Here is a 17,426-nt window from a genome sequence, read left to right on the forward strand (position 1 = left end):
TTTCTCTAGAAAGTTTTCAGGTGTCTTTTTGACTATGGGAGAAGTAATACAACAACTATTTCTCACATTGCATTTTATCCTTCAACTTCATAGTCTTTGAATGCATCTGCCTGTCAAGGCAAGAGTTTTCCGTGGCATACAGCCTTCCACAGGATGCAAGACAGCTTTGAAAGGAGGACAAATCTCTCACTGCACCAGGACATAAAACCTTCCTTTTTGAGCTTCTGAGCTGAACGAGTAGGATGTAATTTTAATCCTCCAATATTAAGACCCTTGCTGTCCGCTGCAGATTTTCTGCTTTGGTGCATCTCTTGAAATCAGCACAGATATTGTAAGGGACAAGTATCTTCCATAGTAACAGTGATTTTAAAGATTAAAGGCTCATGCCTGCTACAACATTTCAACACAAGAGAAACTGAAGTGTTTAACCTGTTAAGAATTTTCAGCAGTTGTTTGAAACTTACTTCCAGAAATAATTTGTTTTGCCTGTCCCAGGCTCTTGATATGCTTTAGCTCTGGAGGGGTTTTTTTGTTTGGTTTTGTTTATTTTGTTGTTTTTAACTTCACATAAAAAACAGATTTGTGTGGAAGGAAGTTACAAGTTTAACAGCTATGTAAACTAAATGCTAACTGCTGTCAGTTATTCTGGTAAACATTTCAAAACTCAAATCCCACATTCCCTGGGTACAAGAAACTAACAAGAATCAATCTCTTGGTGTTTACTTGTACTATACCAACTTCTTTATTCTGTTGACATACAAGACATCGCATTGCTTTCTAAAGCACTTTCAGGTGACTAATACAACACTAAGGTAAAAAGATCTATTGCTCCATAAATCATGCACCCATCATACAAACATTCCACATAAAACATGTGTATACAGAGTTACAGGAAGACAGAAAAAATGTTATTGCAACAATTGACTGTAACAGGATGAAATATAAGTCCATTATAGTCACAGTTTTCTAAGTATGTCATAGAATAATTTTCATAGAGACATCACTGAACTGGAGAAAGAAGATGATAACCTACTTTGCTTTTTTTTTTTTTTTAAAAAAAAAAAAGCAGCTTTACTATTTCTTGTATCCCCAGATTGGTTCAAATCCCAGTCCATGAGCAGAGCTACATCAGTTTGCATCTCTCTAAATACGACAGGCCAAAACAAAATTACTGTTCTAAGTATTCAGAGCGTGTTACCAAAACTCTTGCACAAAAGCAGATCAGGTTATTCTTTTGTTTTCAATATGTCTTTTGCACACAGACAGCAATGGATTCCATTTCCCACACGGAGTTTACTGGGATTTAAACAGGAAACTTCCAAGTCTAGGTATACATCTGTTTTAAAAGTTTAATAATCCTGATTACGTTTGCCTTCAAGCATAGGCAATTGTCAATAATTTTCAAAGCATCTCTCCAACATTGTCTTGCCAAAGCAAGTACATCAGAAATAGAAAAATCTTATGAAATGTTTTTGTCCCATAGAAATACGAGTTAGAAAGAAATCAGGAACTTTATCCTATTACATCCGTAGATGGTAATGAAACCTAATTCTTGCCACCATAACTACATTCTCCTTTAAAAGCTTAGACATGTGACGAGTTAGCGTGAAATACTTGCCACCCATTTCATTCTCCCTCCTTCTAGATTTGTTCTTCCCTTTCTTAAGTATTAGGCTTATTCAATAAGCAATAAACTTGCACATAAACCCTTTTGAAGAGTTCTGTTAATGTAGTACTATGCATCTTCAAAGTCTTTTTTCTAGCTGGTTGCACTGAAGAGGAACAGAAAATCCTTTAGTGCCATTAAAGGAATTTTCACTTGGCAAAAAATAAACTCAGGGAACCAAAGAGCTAATATGGCAACAAATTTCTTGTTACAATTTACATACCTTCTCTTTGGAAGCTGCTTTATTCAGTTCAAAACAAAAAAATTGAGAGCCAAGAAAAGACCTGCTTCTTAGTCAATAAGTTGGTGCAACCCTCAGAAGCAGACAGAGTTTTACTGGTATAGAATGCTGTATTTGTAGAGCAATTTTATCATACACAAAATATATATGAGATTTTTCATATTCCGGAGATGCTCATAGATAATAGTTTTCATTTGAGTAATATCATGCTTCTCTGAACACTTCTATTATTCCTCCACATTTAGATACACACTTCTCAAAAGCTTCTGAAAACACATTGTATTAAAAAAAAATAAAAGCTTTTGGAGATGACACAACCCTTATTACAACTGATAAGAGTTTAGTTCACACATCAATCTTGCATTTTGTGCTATAAAGCCAGAGGATTCAAACCCATATTCTTTGCTATTAGGTGGGTCCCACATCCAATGTAGCTGATCAGGCTAACAATACAAACAAGGTTTCGCATCACTAACTAAAATTACTCTGAATTACTTTGCCTCATGCTTCCCCTTTGTACAAGAAAAACTTGACACAGCCTCCACAGAAGTGCTAACACAGAAGATGTTGATCCTTGAACAAAGAGATTTAAGCCTGTCCACTGCTGAATCACAGAATGGTACGGGTTGGAAGGGACCTCTGTGGGTCATCTAGTCCAACCCTCCTGCCGAAGCAGGGTCACCTACAGCAGGCTGCACAGGATCTTGTCCAGGCGGGTCTTGAATATCTCCTGAGAAGGAGAATCCACAACCTCCCTGGGCAGCCTGTTCCAGGGCTCCATCACCCTCAGAGGGAAGAAGCTCTTCCTCATGTTCAGACGGAACTTCCTCTGCTTCAGTTTGTGCCCATTGCCCCTTGTCCTGTCACTCGACACCACTGAAAAGAGCTTGGCCCCATCCTCCTGACACCCACCCTTCAGATATTTGTAAGCATTTATTAGGTCCTCTCGCAGCCTTCTCTTCTTCAGGCTGAACAAGCCCAGCTCCCTCAGCCTCTCCTCGTAGGGGAGATGCTCCAGTCCCCTCACCATCCTTGTAGCCCTCCGCTGGACTCTCTCCAGTAGCTCCTCATCTTTCTTGAACTGGGGAGCCCAGAACTGGACACAGTACTCCAGATGAGGCCTCACCAGGGCAGTGTAGAGGGGAAGGAGAACCTCCCTCGACCTGCTGGCCACACTCCTCCTAATGCACCCCAGAATGCCATTGGCCTTCTTGGCAGCCAGGGCACACTGCTGGCTCATGGTTAACCTGTCGTCCACCAGGACACCCAGGTCCCTCTCCACAGAGCTGCTCTCCAGCAGGTCCACCCCAAGCATGGGGTTGTTCCTCCCCAGGTGCAGGACCCTGCACTTGCCCTTCTTGAACCTCATCAGGTTCCTCTCTGCCCAACTCTCCAGCCTGCCCAGGTCACGCTGAATGGCAGCACAGCCTTCCGGTGTGTCTACCACACCTCCCAGTTTGGTGTCATCAGCAAACTTGCTGAGGGTACATTCAAACTCTTCATCCAGGTCATTGATGAAGAAGTTGAACAAGGCTGGGCCCAGTATTGACCCCTGAGGGACACCACTAGTTACCGGCCTCCAACTAGACTCAGCGCTGCTGATGACAACCCTCTGAGTTCTGCCATTCAGCCAGTTGTCAATCCACCTCACCAACCACTCATCCAGCCCACACTTCCTGAGCTTCCCTAGGAGGATATTATGGGAGACTGTGTCGAAAGTCTTGCTGAAGTCTAGGTAGACAACATCCACTGCTCTCCCTTCATCTACCCAGCCAGTCATGTCATTGTAGAAAGCTATCAGATTGGTCAGGCATGATTTCCCCTTGATGAATCCATGCTGACTACTCTTGATAACCTTCTTTTCCTCCACTTGCTTATTGATGACCTCCAGGATAAGCTGCTCCATCACCTTTCCCGGGATGGAGGTGAGGCTGACCGGCCTGTAGTTCCCTGGGTCCTCCTTCTTGCCCTTTTTGAAGATTGGAGTGACACTGGCCTTTCTCCAGTCCTCGGGCACCTCTCCTGTCCTCCAGGACCTCTCAAAGATGATGGAGAGTGGCTCAGCAATGACATCCGCCAGCTCTCTCGGCACTCGTGGGGGCATTCCATCGGGGCCCATGGATTTGTGGACGTCCAGATCGCTTAAGCGGTCCCTCACACAGTCCTCCTCGACCAAGGAAAAGTCATCCTCTCTGTAGGCTTCCTCTCTTACCTCCGGGGCCTGGGATTCCTGAGGGCCTGCCTTGGCACTGAAGACTGAAGCAAAGGCAGCATTCAGTAGCTCTGCCTTCTCCATCACCAGGACACCCGCCTCATTCAGCAGCGGCCCCACATTGTCCCTAGCCTTCCTTTTGCTGCTGATGTAGTTGAAGAAGCCCTTCTTGTCGTATTTGACTTCCCTTGCCAGCTTCAATTCCAGGTGGGCCTTGGCCTTCCTCGTCGCATCCCTGCATGTTCTGACCACATTCCTGTACTCTTCCCAAGTGGCCTGCCCCTCTTTCCACATTCCATGGACCTTTCTCTTCTGCCTGAGCTCCGCTAGAAGCTCCTTGTTTAACCATGCAGGTCTCCTGCTTCCTTTGCTCACTTTCTTTCTCAGTGGGATGCACAGCTCCTGAGCATGGAGGAAGTGACATTTAAACAGCTAACAGCACTCTTGGATCCCCCTGCCTTCGAGAGCCCTGGCCCATGGGATTCCTCCCAGTAGCTCCTTGAAGATGGCAAAGTTAGCCCTCCTGAGGTCCAAGGTTTTGATCCTGCTTATCGCCCTGCTTCTTCCATGCAGGATCCTGAACTCGACCATTTCATGGTCACTGCAGCCGAGTCTACCTCCAGCCTTCACATCCTCAACCAGTCCTTCCTTGTTTGTTAATACAAGGTCCAGCAGAGCGCCTTTCCTTGTTGGTTCCTCCACCACTTGCATCAGAAAGTTATCATCGATGCTCTGTAGCAACCTCCTGGATTGCGCCTGCCTAGCTGTATGGTCTTCCCAGCTGATGTCAGGGTGGTTGAAGTCCCCCATGAGAACCAGGGCCTGGGACTGTGAGGCTGCTTGCAGCTGCCTATAGAAGGCCTCATCAACCTCCTCCTCCTGGTCAGGTGGCCTGTAGTACATACCCACAGTAATGTCACCTGTATGAGCCTGTCCCTTAATTCTAACCCACAAGCTCTCAACTTGTTCCTCATTTGCACCCAGGCCAAGCTCAATGCATTCCAGTTGCTCCCTCACATATAGAGCAACTCCACCACCTCTCCTTGCTGGCCTGTCTTTCCTAAAGAGTCTGTAGCCATCCATGACAGCATGCCAGTCATGCGAGTTGTCCCACCACGTTTCTGTGATGGCGACCAAGTCGTAGCCGTCCTGCTGTATAATGGCTTCCAGCTCCTCCTGTTTATTGCCCATGCTACGTGCGTTGGTATAGACACCCTTGAGCTGGGCTGTCAATCTCACCCCTGACCCTGGCACGCCAAGCCTGGGCTCATCCCTCGTGAGCTGGGCGGTGTCCCCTTCCCCCTTCAAACCTAGTTTAAAGCCCTCTCAATGAGCCCCATCAGCTCGTGGCCAAGAATCCTTTTTCCCCTTTGAAACAGCTGCACTCCGTCTGTCGCCAGCAGGCCCGGTGCTGTGTACACCTCCCCATGATCAAAGAAGCCAAAATTCGACCGATGGCACCAGTCCCTGAGCCACCTGTTAACCAGGTGAGTTTTCCTGCCCCTTTCAGTGCTGTTCCCTGCCACTGATGGGATGGAGGAAAACACCACCTGGGCCCCTGATCCCTCTACCAGTCGCCCCAGTGCCCTGAAGTCCCTTTTGATGGCCTTGGGACTTCTCTCTGTGATCTCGTCCCCGCCAGCCTGCATTACCAAGAGAGGGTAAAAATACGATGAACCAAAAGAACCAAGATGCAAATTCCTCAAGCAAATGCACGCCACTGCAAGCTGGTGGCTAAGAGTACCTCATCCTGCCAACCCATATATTGCACAGACAAAAAGCATCCATAGATTACCTCAGCAAAAAAAGTAACAAACAAAAAACCTCCAAGCACAGAAGAGACGCGGGACAGGTAATTTAATGGCATCTAGGCAGCAGTCTGTGTCTTTAGGTACATCACTACAAGAGGAGATCACCCTGCTGAAAGCTGTTAGAAAAAACGCAGTTAGAGACAGTCTTTCAAGCGATCAAATCAGAACCCGGTGTAAATTAAACCAAGGTCAAACCCCGTAATAAATTGTCATACTCCTGCAGTCCTTTGAGACCAATCAAGACATAGTCCCCTTACCCTTAGCTATATTAGTTATTTTAGTTTTTCTTCATAAAAATAATTCAGTTATGCAGAATACAACAGACAATTGAAGTTATATCATGTAAAAACATAAATAACTTACTAGATGATCCACATTTCATACTGCGAAGACTCCTGTTCCAAGATAAGGATACTGTAGTAGATGAAGCATTATAAACTGCCATTCCAGACTCCTTTCAGAAAAAAAACAAGAAATTGGCATCTATAACCAAGACACTTAAAATCTTTTCACAGGTTGTCAGCAAATTTACTCATTTTAGTAAGCTTACCTCTTCATATCAGCTTACTAAAAAGTTATCAAAAAACACCATTATAAAGTAAAAAGTATAGTCATTCTACTCAAGACTCTAGAAAAGAAGCAAAGTGTATTACACCTGAAGACAGCAGGCAGATTTTAAGCCAGTTAAGCCAAAATGTCTACAACTCCATATCCAAGCTGTCCTCTATGCTTTTTTCCATACCCCTTTTACTCTCAGTTACAGGGTCTATATCATCATGTGTATTTAACTTAATTCTCAGTATAAACATTCTGCTGTTTTGCAAAATCTTATCACACAGCTACAGTTTTAAAGTCATTTTAAAGTATAAGCATACATAAATTGCTAAACACCACCATAATAATTAACAAAATGTCTTACAAAGTCCTAAATGGTTACTACTTTCCAAGAACCTGATCCAAAACACAGCAAAATCAACAGGTTTGGTTTGTGGTAGTTTTTTGTTAAAAAAAAAAAAAATCATAAACACTCAGGTTAGTTTTCAAAACATTTCCTACCATCTTCTCCTTAATCTTTTCCTGTTGTTCTAATATTCAAAAATGTACGATGATAGACTAAAGCTTTTCACAGAATAATTTGGGTTGAAGGCACCTTTAAAGGTCATCTAGTCCAATCCCCCAGGAATGGGCAGGGACATCTTCCACTAGACCAAGTTGCTCAGATCCCCGTCCGACCTGACCTTGACTGTTTCCAGGAAGGAGGCATTCAGAGCTTCTCTGGGCAACCTGTTCCTGCATTTCACTACCCTCATAGTAAAAAAGTTTCTTCCTTATACCCAGTCTAAATCTGACCTCCTTTAGTTTAAAACCATTACCCCTTGTCCTATTGCTACAGGCCCTACTGAAAAGATTGTGCCCATCTTCCCTATAGGGCCCATTTAAGTGTTGAAAGGCCGCTATAAGGTCTCCCTGGAGCCTTCTCTTCTCGGGAAGAACATCCCCCTTGCCTCTCAGCCTTTGCTCATAGCAGAGGTGTTCCAGCCCTCGGATCATCTTTGTGGCCCTCCTCTGAACCCGCCCCAACAGGTCCATGTCTTTCCTGTGCTGAGGGCTACAGAGCTGGATGCAGGACTCCAGGTGGGGCCTCACCAGAGTGGAGCAGAATTGCCTCCCTTGACCTGCTGGCCATGCTTCTCTTGATGCAGCCTAGGGTACAGTTGGCTTTCTGGGCTGCAAGCACACATTGGTGACTCATGTCCAGCTTTTCATCCACCAGTACCCCCAAGCCCCTCTCAGCAGGGCTGCTCTCAGTCACTTCACACCCCCCCCCCCACCTGTATTGATACCAGGGGTTGCTCCACTCCAAGTGCGGGACCTTGCACTTGGCCTTGTTAAGCCTCATGAGGTTCACGTGGACCCACTTCTCAAGCTTGTCACGGTCCCTCTGGATGGCATCCTGTCCCTCAGGCATATTGACTGCACCACTCAGCTTTGTGTCATCTGCAACCTTGCTGAGAGTGCACTCAATCCCACTGTCTACCTCACTGATGAGAACATGAAACAGTACTGGTACCAATGTGGACCACTGAGGGACACCACTCACTACTGATCTCCATCTGAACATTGAGCCATTGACCACTGCCCTTCAGATGTGACCATTCAACCACTTTCTCATCAACCAAAAAGTCCACCCATCAAATTCTTCTAGTTTAGAGAGAATGATGTTTCCTTTCTCATAAGCACTTCTGTCTTCAACAGTCAGCAGCAAGGTATCTGGTATATATTTTCTTATATTAACGCTCAGTATTGTGGTGAATGAAGCTTTCTTTTTATCCAATAAATTCGCCTTTGGAATCCCAGTGTTTCTAGTCTATTAGACTTTGTAATAATTTTTATAAATTGGTATGTCATGATAACGTTGACTCCCCTCCTCATTCCTGCCATACCCATCTATTAATCCAACTTCCACTTCATTCTTCCATCTATCAGTGGTGCCAGTCACAAGCCCTTCACTCTTTCCAAACTCAAACTATTTACACAGTGGCACCTGTGTCACTTCCAAACCACAAATATACCAGAGTCTCACCAGAGTACCACAACAACCACTCAAATCAATACTTTGGAAACAAAAAAAAAAAAAAGAAAAACAAAAAGACCACCAAAAAAAAGAATAAAGAACCCATAGGTTAGTAGTTAACAGTTCAAAAGTCAGTCATCATCACTAGTCATCTGACAGCTTCTAGGTAAATCGGAGGGACAACACTTTCACACCGTTTTACCCAAGGGTGGTGGGTAGTTTAGGTATGATGCATGAACATGAATTTCTTCCCACCTTCTGGCTAGGGCAAAGTTTTAGCGCTTTACTTACAAATTCATGACCTTGCCTACTGCATTTACAGAGGAGTGGGACTAGGTACAAACCCAGTTAATTTACACAATGTAGACAGTATTTTGGAAATTGCTCTTTAAGATGCAGTTTTCAATGCCCATGTTCAAGGAAACTGGTGAACAAAGACAATCCATCTTAAAGGGAGCATTTTAATGATGGAAAGAAATAGGACAACACCTGAGCATGTATAACTTGTTTAATAATCGCCACGATTTTTCTTTGAGAGGAAACAATATCCAAGACAATTTATGTATTACTTGGAAAATAGTTTCCATACCAGCTGTTGTAAAAAATAAGAAAACAACATTAACTTGTAGGTTTAGTTTGCACAAAACAACCAGTCCTGTAAAATGTACTACCATGCAGAAGGTAAAGTAGTATCAGCATTGATCTATAAATATGCCTTAAAGAGTTCTTCAAAACACAAATACTTAGATTTCCTTTAAAAAAAAAAACCAAACGAGCAATCTATCAAATTATAAAAGCCAATTCAGCCTATATTATCTACTTGAAAAAACAAAATAACAGACCTGCTTAGCGAAGTTACAAAAATACGTTGATATTTTGTCGTGATGTGGTTATATTGCCATACTCATGACAGGTAGAAGTATATCTCCTATTTAGTATGCCTTTGTTAAAACCTCATAGCTCACCTTCTCTTTGACCTCCTATCTTTGTTCTAGAACCACCTACATCTAGGCTGAATAACACTTTTCTCAATTAAGCATAAACTTTTTGATCCTCAGAAGCCTAGTAAGTTTTTGCTGTATTAGTGAAGCATCTAATTACGTTTACTTAGTTTACTTAACATAGTAACACAAGTGTTAGTCATATCATATTATTTCTTCACCTACTTCACCTCATGAAAAGCAGCAGCTATACCCTCCAAAATGTTCGCATTTCAGTGACACATTAACTATAGTTTTAATTAACAGAAATTCAGTGACAAATACAGCAACTGTTAATAAACAGCATTAGCTACAATGTATGATGTCTACAGTGATAAAAACTGAGCAAAATATTTCCAAAATAACATTACAAACAACATCAGCTCTGTTCACATAACATTATGTAAGGACTTAGATTTCTTGCATTTAATTTTCATGCCTCAGAGTTTTATCACTCAAATTTTTCAGTCCTGTGTATGAGTCCGTAAAGTATTTTTAAAATAGCAGATGTTCTCTGTGTTCTAAATACTTACTTAGATATTTGACTAAAAACTGATCTCGGAAACTGTCATTAACTTAGTTAAGACTTAATGACAAAAGTCCTCATGGACATAAAATTCCGTAGAGGGCTCAACCACCATCGCTTACGGTTGCTTCCTCTCGAGGAAACTTATTAAAAGCAAGAACACACAAGAAATACATTATTGTTAGCTTTAGACAGTTCATATATATAAAACTACTCTTCAGGTTCTTACCTTTTTAAAACTAATTAATTTTTTTTCCTCTCTCCTAAGCATGTTTTGTACTGAAGTTTTCTGCTCAGTAGGCTAGCACATCTTGGGGGGGACCTCAATAGACAAGCATTTGCTCTTATCAGTGGTTGATTTTGTTACCTGTTCGCAGTTATGTGGCACATTTTCTCGCTGCTAAGCTTTTTCCAGCAAGAGCATGGAGAAAGAAGAAAGGCGGCTCTGCTGCAGAGCCACGAACAAGGTCTACAAAACAAACTTTCCTTTTCCCACCCTCAAACCAGGGAGCGGGAACCACACGCCCTAATTACGTTTCAGCAACATGCCACAAGTGACATAGTTGAGTTGCCATGCTAAACCACATCCAAAATCCAGTACCGAATTGTAGCAATCTGATACTGCCAGTTCATTTACTCTTACTGAGAAGTGAACAGGCACAAAGCGATTACTGCTGGGTGAGCCAGACCAGACTTCAGCTTTCCATGGAGCTAGAATGCTTCATACAAAATAACTATTTCTGAATGAGCTAAAGATCTAGGTACCACCTTCCCTCGCTACTTAAAACACTTTAAGCCCCAAGTTTCCTTCCATTCATGGCTGACACTCCTTACAGCTGGGGTAAAACACATTCAACACTGTTCAAAAGACAAGTCCTGGAGAACGACAAAGGGTAGAACATCCATCAGAAATACCGATGGTATCATGGTAACATACAGCTATATTCAGGTAAAAAGTGAGAAATGCATTATCCTGATGACAGCTGGAACACCCACCCCTCAGACCGGCGCCGACAACCACCCCTCAGAAGGGTCACGCCAGGCAGCGGCGCAGGGCGGGAAAGCCAGGCGCCATCTTAGGTCGCGAGCGCCCTGGTCCCATCGCGGGTCTTCAGCCCGGGTCGCATCGTGGACCGAGATAGCCGACAGCGGGAAGGGGCTGCTCTCTTCACGGGGGGGCTCCTCAGGAAACAGCCGCAGGTCCCGGTGGCCTCGCCTCCCCGAGGAGCCGCCGCAGCCCTCTCCCCCGCGCCCAGCCCCGCCGTGCCCGCCCACCGCCCCTCGCAGCGCCCGACCCACCGCCCCTACCTGTGTTGCCGCGGCGAGGTCGCCCCCTCCGCGCGGTCCCGCGGCGCTGCCTCGGCTGAGGGCAGGAGAATAAGGCAGGGTTTGCTCGGCCCGGGCAGCCTACCCCGCCTCACGGCTGCAGCCCGCCCGGCCGCGCACCGCGGCGGCCAGAAAGGACCCCCGCTGTGCCCCGGCCGGCTCTTACCTGGTGAGGGGCAAGTCCCCGCCGACGGGGAGCTGCGCCCGGGCGCCCCATGGCGACAGGGCTGGAAGGCAAAGGCGGCAGGTTAGTGACGGCCGGGACTACCCCTCCCTCCCTGCCGACCCGACGCCCTGCCCGGCAGGGGGCTCACCCGGCGGCAGCCAGGCGCACAGCAGCGCCCCGAGAAGAAGCCGGGCCTCCATACGGGATGGCGGGCTGCAACAGCAGCTTCCCGCGGAGCTACAGCCCTCAGCGACAACCGCTACCTGCGCTCTGAACTCATCACGCCCTCCCGGGCGGGGCAGCCGGGGGTTTATCAGCCGCCCGCCCGCCCTCCGCCCCCGGCCCTTCCCCGAGCACCCACCCCGGACACCGCCCCTCGCTCCGCACCGGGGCTGCCGGCTCCCGGTCGAACGCTGTGCCTGCAGCCGGGGCGCCCCGCTATCGCTTCTGCCCGGCTGCCCGGGGCGGGCGCGGACCTCGCCGGCTGCTCACGTCCACTTTACCGCCCTTGCGCGGTGTAGGAAGCGATCTGTGCCACGGCTTCTCAGCAGGGCCGAAACCGGCGGCGGGGCGCGGTGAAGGCTGCGCCTCGCTCCAACGCGGTCAGACCGGTGGCTGCGGCTTCGCTGGCCCTGGGCAGGGCGCCCGGCTGAGGGCGGCGGCCCGCGCCGGAGCCTCCGCGGTGCCCGACGCGGGGCGTCGGCCGCCACCCGCCGAAGCAGTGTGGGAGCCCGGGCAGCGAGGGGCACCCGTGAGACGTGCGCTGCATGCAGCACGCAGCTAACGCGTGTGGATCCTTTCCACAGCTTTCTATAACTTTTTTTTTTTTTTTAACTATAAATTCACACTCTTGAATTTGGAGCTCTCTGTAGTTGAGCTTTTCCAGGTTTATCCCTTTTTTTTTCCCTTGTGATTAAATTTGCTGTCTGTCTGACCTTCCTTCCACTGTTTTTTCTTCCCTTTTCTCTCTTCCTATCGCTGTTAGCTTTTTTCTGTTCTTTTCCCTTTCCCATCTGCTGCTGCCTCTCTCCCCGTCATTCTTCAGGTTTGCGTATCTTATGACAGAAGCTTTAGAAGCTGCCCACACAGGTGAGAAACTGTCTCGGATGAAAAGGGGCCTTTTCTGACTGCTTTGGGAAGTCTGTTAACAGTCATTAAAAGGATCTCTTTTCTGCCTTTGTAATTTGTCCCTGTGTATTGTGTTTCTTGCTGCAACAAGTGTTTCATTTCTAATGAAATGATGGAAAGCTAGTGATGTTTTCACCGAGAATTCTGTTCTCTTTTGTAAACGTTGGAGGGAGAATGTGTATGAAAGAAGTGAGACAGATAAGACATTTTTTAACTTCAGCACAGATTTTTAGAATTACACACTAGCCCATCTACTCTGAATGCAACACACACTTGGTTTTGGTGCGCTTGCTCTGATCCAGATTACATTAAAGAAGGTAGAGAAAGTAGATCAAAAGCAACAGGAATCAGTTTACACAACACACATTTTAATGCATTTCTTTGCCTACTAAATGGGCTGCCCACTTTCTTAACTTTCCCTTAATGCCACAAGTAGCAAACAATAACTGAAACTTATTTAAAACTAATTTAGATGTAGTTTGATTTCTTGCGATGAAAGATTTCATCATCCAAAACTAATAAACAGTCGTAAATGTACCGTCTTTTAATATGACAAATTTGAAGTAATGGAAACTTCAGAACCATATCATAAATCTTCTGATTATCACCTCTCCACTTCTGGAGCGTGGGATTGCTTTGTATTTATGCACAGTGGAGCACAGGAATTTGTGTAACAGCAGACTAACAGCCCACCAAGTTCGTTGTCCTTTCTGTGGTGTGTCCTTTACCTGGTGATTCAGGGCAGTTTTCCATCACCAAATGAAGTTAACTCCTGGAAAATTTATCTATATGATAAAAAAGTTACTTTCTTTCAAATGGACATGACTTTCAACTTGTAAAAGATCTATTCCTGTAAAAGTCTTCTAAAAGCGACTGGTAGGTCTCAATGAGTGTTAGAGTCTATATGTGAATTTAAGGGAAATATACGTGGTATTTTATGTCCTTTAAATTTCGTGTATCTCCTTTCTTGTCTTTTCAAATATAAGACAGTTTTGCATATGCAGGGAAGAAATTCTATACCATGTGTTTAGTGCTTGGACGGAATAGCTTTTCCATATTGTGTGGTACTGGAACTTCTCTTAGGTAGAAGACAAACTATTTGTGTACTGGTAGCTGCACTTCTAAGAGAAAACTGTTTTCTGAAAACAGGTTTTGTATTTGTTTGTACACAGGCTTAAAGTGCACTTAAAGTGCATTCCTCTCTTGTTCCTGATACCTGATATGAGAAATAGGTAGTGTACGTGCCGTAGAGATGTTCCGATACAGCAAAGCCATCTTCTGAAAGGGGTAAGAGCATTTTCCAAAGGAGCCGGTGTAGCTTATGAAGGTTATCACACAGAAATAATAAAACAGATTCCAGTTTGCATGTGGCAATGTGGAATTTTTTTATCATGCCTTTCTATGTATTAATAGAAGTTTCCACTCTGCTGGCAGGAGGAGCAGGTAAGCTGCCCGTGCTGACGTAACCCCTCTTCTCCCCGGAGTTGCGTGGGCAAAGCTAGCTCTGCGGTGGGCTGAAGTGAGCAGGCTAGCAGGCCTCCTCCGCTTGCTTCCAGCCTGGGCTGCAGAAGGCGCTGTTCTTGTGCACTATGTCAGGGAAAGCGGGAGAAGAACCAGCCCAAGACAAAATTAGCTAAAAGAGGTTCATCTGGAAAAGCGTCCTTTTCAGGTGCGCGGAGCCTGGTCCTGACGCAGTTACCCACAGCAGGCGCATCAGAGGCGGTGTTTGCGAGCAGCCATGTTCTGTTCGTGGGAAAGGCTGCTGGAAATCAAGTTTAGGCAGCGATGCATCCGGTTCACCCCGCTTACCTAAAAATAATTTTAGAAATGAGATTATTTTGCAGTAGAGCAATTTATTGAAGTAAATTCTTATCTTTTTCCCCCCTCCCGGCGCTAGCATGCGTTAAGTTTCACACCCTGGCGCTTCCCGTGGGTGGTGGGGCTGCGACGTGGGCACCCACCAGCGCAGCTGGGGTGCGAGCTCCGCGCCGTGCGGGAAGCGCCGGTTGCAGTGGCGGGCCCGGGGAAGCGGCGGCGGGGGCGAGGCCCGGGAACGCACTGGGGCGGGGGGGGGGGGGGGGGTAATTTCACCTTTCCTTCCTCTTCCCCTTCGGCCTCGCGCCGGTGGAGCCGCGTGCGCCGGGCAGGCTGCGGGTGCCCGCCGGGCCGTCCCGCTCACGCGGCGGGGCACGGGAGCGCCGGCGGCGCGCGAGGGAGCGGCGGGCGCGCGCCTCCCACCGGCCCGGGGCGCGGCCTGGCCGGGCGCAGCATGGAGCGCCGGGTCGCCCGGGAGTTCCGGCACAAGGTAGGGGAGTGGGGCCCGCGGGCGCCCGGGGTCGCTCCGCCGGGCGATGCGAGCTGTGGGTAGAGCGGTCCCGCCGCGGCCCGGGATCGGGGGGGCGAGGCGGCGCCGGGCGGGCCCGGGCCGTGCTGCCCGCGGGTGTGCCGGGGGCAGCGGCGGGGAGCGGAGCGGCTCCGCCGTGCCGGTGTCGCGGACGAGCGGGTGGCAGCCTCCAGTGGGAAGGGGGCTGTGAGGCTTCAAGGGTTTCAAAAGAGGGCGAGGTGGGGAAGAAGGTTCCTCGGTGCGTCCGCGGGGCCCGGAGCCGTCGTGTGCGGGGACCGGGTGCGGGGCCCGGAACCGTCGTGTGCAAGGGCGCTCGGCACAGGGAGCCTCCCGCCCCGCCTGGCACGGCGTTTCGCCGTTTACCCCGTGAAATGAGTGCTCGGCAGAGCTCGGAAGGGTATGGGCAGAGGAAGTTCAGAAAGCCCTGTTCGAGGAAAGGAGGGGAAAATCCTTTCGACGTTGAAGACGTGTTTTTGCGTAGCCATTTAGGACTCTCTCCGACTAAAGTTTTCAGTACTGTTTTGTGGGGGAGGTTGTGGCTGGTTTGGTTTCTTTTTTTTTGGTTTTGTTTTTATCATGTAGGGAATGGAATTTCTCCGAAGTGGTGTAACGTTGTGTTTTATAGAAGTATTGCCAGGTAATAAAGCCATTCACTATGGAGTTGTTAGGATGAAGTAGAGGGGCTGCAAAAAAAAAAACCCTCTATGACAAACTGAAGTTCAAAACCATGACAGACCTGGATACTCCATAGTGATGACTGTAGCCATCTGGCAGGTTATTTCTGCCTTGCTGCCTGTTACTGTATAACTCCACAGGGGATTGTGCAACGTATCTAGAAAGACTCTGGTTTCTAGGTGCGTGGTTGCCATCTTGAACTTTAAACCTTTTCCCTTTCATTGCTGCTATAATTCATAAATCATTCTAGTCCCAACCCTGATAATGTAAGATTTATTGTCAGCGTTTGTCGGTGCAAATAAGTAGGATGCATGTCTGAATGAAAACTTTGAGTTAGAGAATACTGGAACAGGTCTTTTATTTAAATTATTTTGTATCACTGTGCTTCTAGTAGCCTCTGTGGCAATTTTAATATCTTTGATACTTTTTCTGTGTCAGAATAGTGAAAATGCACAGCCATAGGATCTGAGTTTCCACAATTATTTGCCACTTCCATACTATTTTTTTCCTTAGTAATTTTAATCAGTTCTCCCTATCAGCTAAGCAGCAATGCACAATATATAATATGTGCAAATATATTGACTAGTTCTTCCATTTTCCTGAATAGTTTTTCAAGGGCTCTGTAGCTTCATTGGAAATTATTCTTTGAAAGCTGATGGATTGGGCTAGTGCTACTGTAGTGCATTACTGTAATCTGAACTCTTTCCACATCAAGAAGTGCTTTTTTCCCCCCACATTTTCTATTCTGCTGAATAAACTTATATAAATTTGTTGCCAGATTTTATTTTTCTTTCGTATGTAGGTGTCATTTTTGTGATGACTCCTTATTAGTTTCTATGCAAAACAGTGCAATTTACACAGTGAGAAACAGAGCATAAGCAACTCTTTGTTTGTGTTCTAGGATCATATATTACACAACTACTATGAAGATACTCGTAAATAATTGTAGATAAGTTGAGGTTGGAAGCAACCTCCTGAGGTCATCTACTCCAACTCCCCTGCTCAAGCAGGGCCACCTGGAGCAGGTAGCCCAGGACTCTGTCCAAATGTTTTTTTCAATATTCTTGGTTTAAAAGATGTGAAATCATCTATCCATATCTCCACAATTACTAAGAAAAAAGAGAGATACTAAAATAATTTTCTGATCTGAGTTACACTCTGTCACCACTGATTTTTTTTTTCTCAACATGCAGTGACATGATCTTTCAGGATTTATGAAATTAAAGTCAGCTCTCAGAAGCTGTTAATGAGCCTAGGTGAAGTGCATGTCTACAGTAAGACTCTGTCCCAAGTAGGTAATGAATTAGGAAAATGGTAAGAGGTGCAGGTGACTACAATGAAGTGATAATTGGTAGAATAGAAGGCAACAGAAGAATGACCTAATTAGAGAAATGGCCCAGGAAGATTAACCCAGCTGCAACATTTTGAATATATAAGAAGTCACTTGGGTGGTTGTTTTTGCCAAAGGATGAGGAATTTGCTGGTGCAGCATGGGAAGTGCAGGAAGCAAACATGAAGACTGAATGTTGTGTGAGAAGAAATGGCAGAATTTAGATATGGAGCTCCAGTTCCTGAGAGGGAGTGGGAATATGTCCATCAACTAGCGTATCAGAAGAAAAATGTAAGGTTGTTACTAGTTGCTTTCCCAGTCAGAAGAGATGATGATGATTTTGCTTCTTGATGTGCTTAGACATTTAACATTCTTCATGAGACACCACTCATAGAGTACCTTAGCTAGCACTAGGGATTGAGTTTTTTATATCAGAACTGAAGCTG

The 17,426-nt window shown here is 46.1% G+C and overlaps 2 protein-coding genes across 6 annotated transcripts in view; one reads left to right on the forward strand and one right to left on the reverse strand.

Annotated features, from left to right (window-relative positions):
* The window catches only part of OTOG (otogelin), a 125,767-nt gene extending 114,064 nt beyond the window's left edge, over positions 1-11,703 (reverse strand). The window contains exons 1-4 of the mRNA XM_075425267.1: positions 11,652-11,703; positions 11,504-11,564; positions 11,320-11,374; positions 6,294-6,384 (exon numbers count right to left, since the gene is read on the reverse strand). Of these exons, the coding sequence (XP_075281382.1) occupies positions 6,294-6,384; positions 11,320-11,374; positions 11,504-11,564; positions 11,652-11,703 (259 nt within the window). The remainder of the gene's footprint in view (positions 1-6,293; positions 6,385-11,319; positions 11,375-11,503; positions 11,565-11,651) is intronic.
* A 3,150-nt stretch (positions 11,704-14,853) lies between these two features.
* Positions 14,854-17,426, forward strand: part of USH1C (USH1 protein network component harmonin) — a 54,712-nt gene continuing 52,139 nt past the window's right edge. For all 5 annotated transcript variants that reach the window (XM_075425268.1, XM_075425272.1, XM_075425269.1 and 2 more), the window contains exon 1: positions 14,854-14,936. In XM_075425268.1, coding sequence (XP_075281383.1) covers positions 14,901-14,936 — 36 coding nt within the window. In that variant the 5' untranslated portion in view covers positions 14,854-14,900. The remainder of the gene's footprint in view (positions 14,937-17,426) is intronic.

Source organism: Opisthocomus hoazin, chromosome 7, assembly GCF_030867145.1.
Source record: "Opisthocomus hoazin isolate bOpiHoa1 chromosome 7, bOpiHoa1.hap1, whole genome shotgun sequence".
In the NCBI taxonomy this organism is placed as follows: Eukaryota; Metazoa; Chordata; class Aves; order Opisthocomiformes; family Opisthocomidae; genus Opisthocomus; species Opisthocomus hoazin.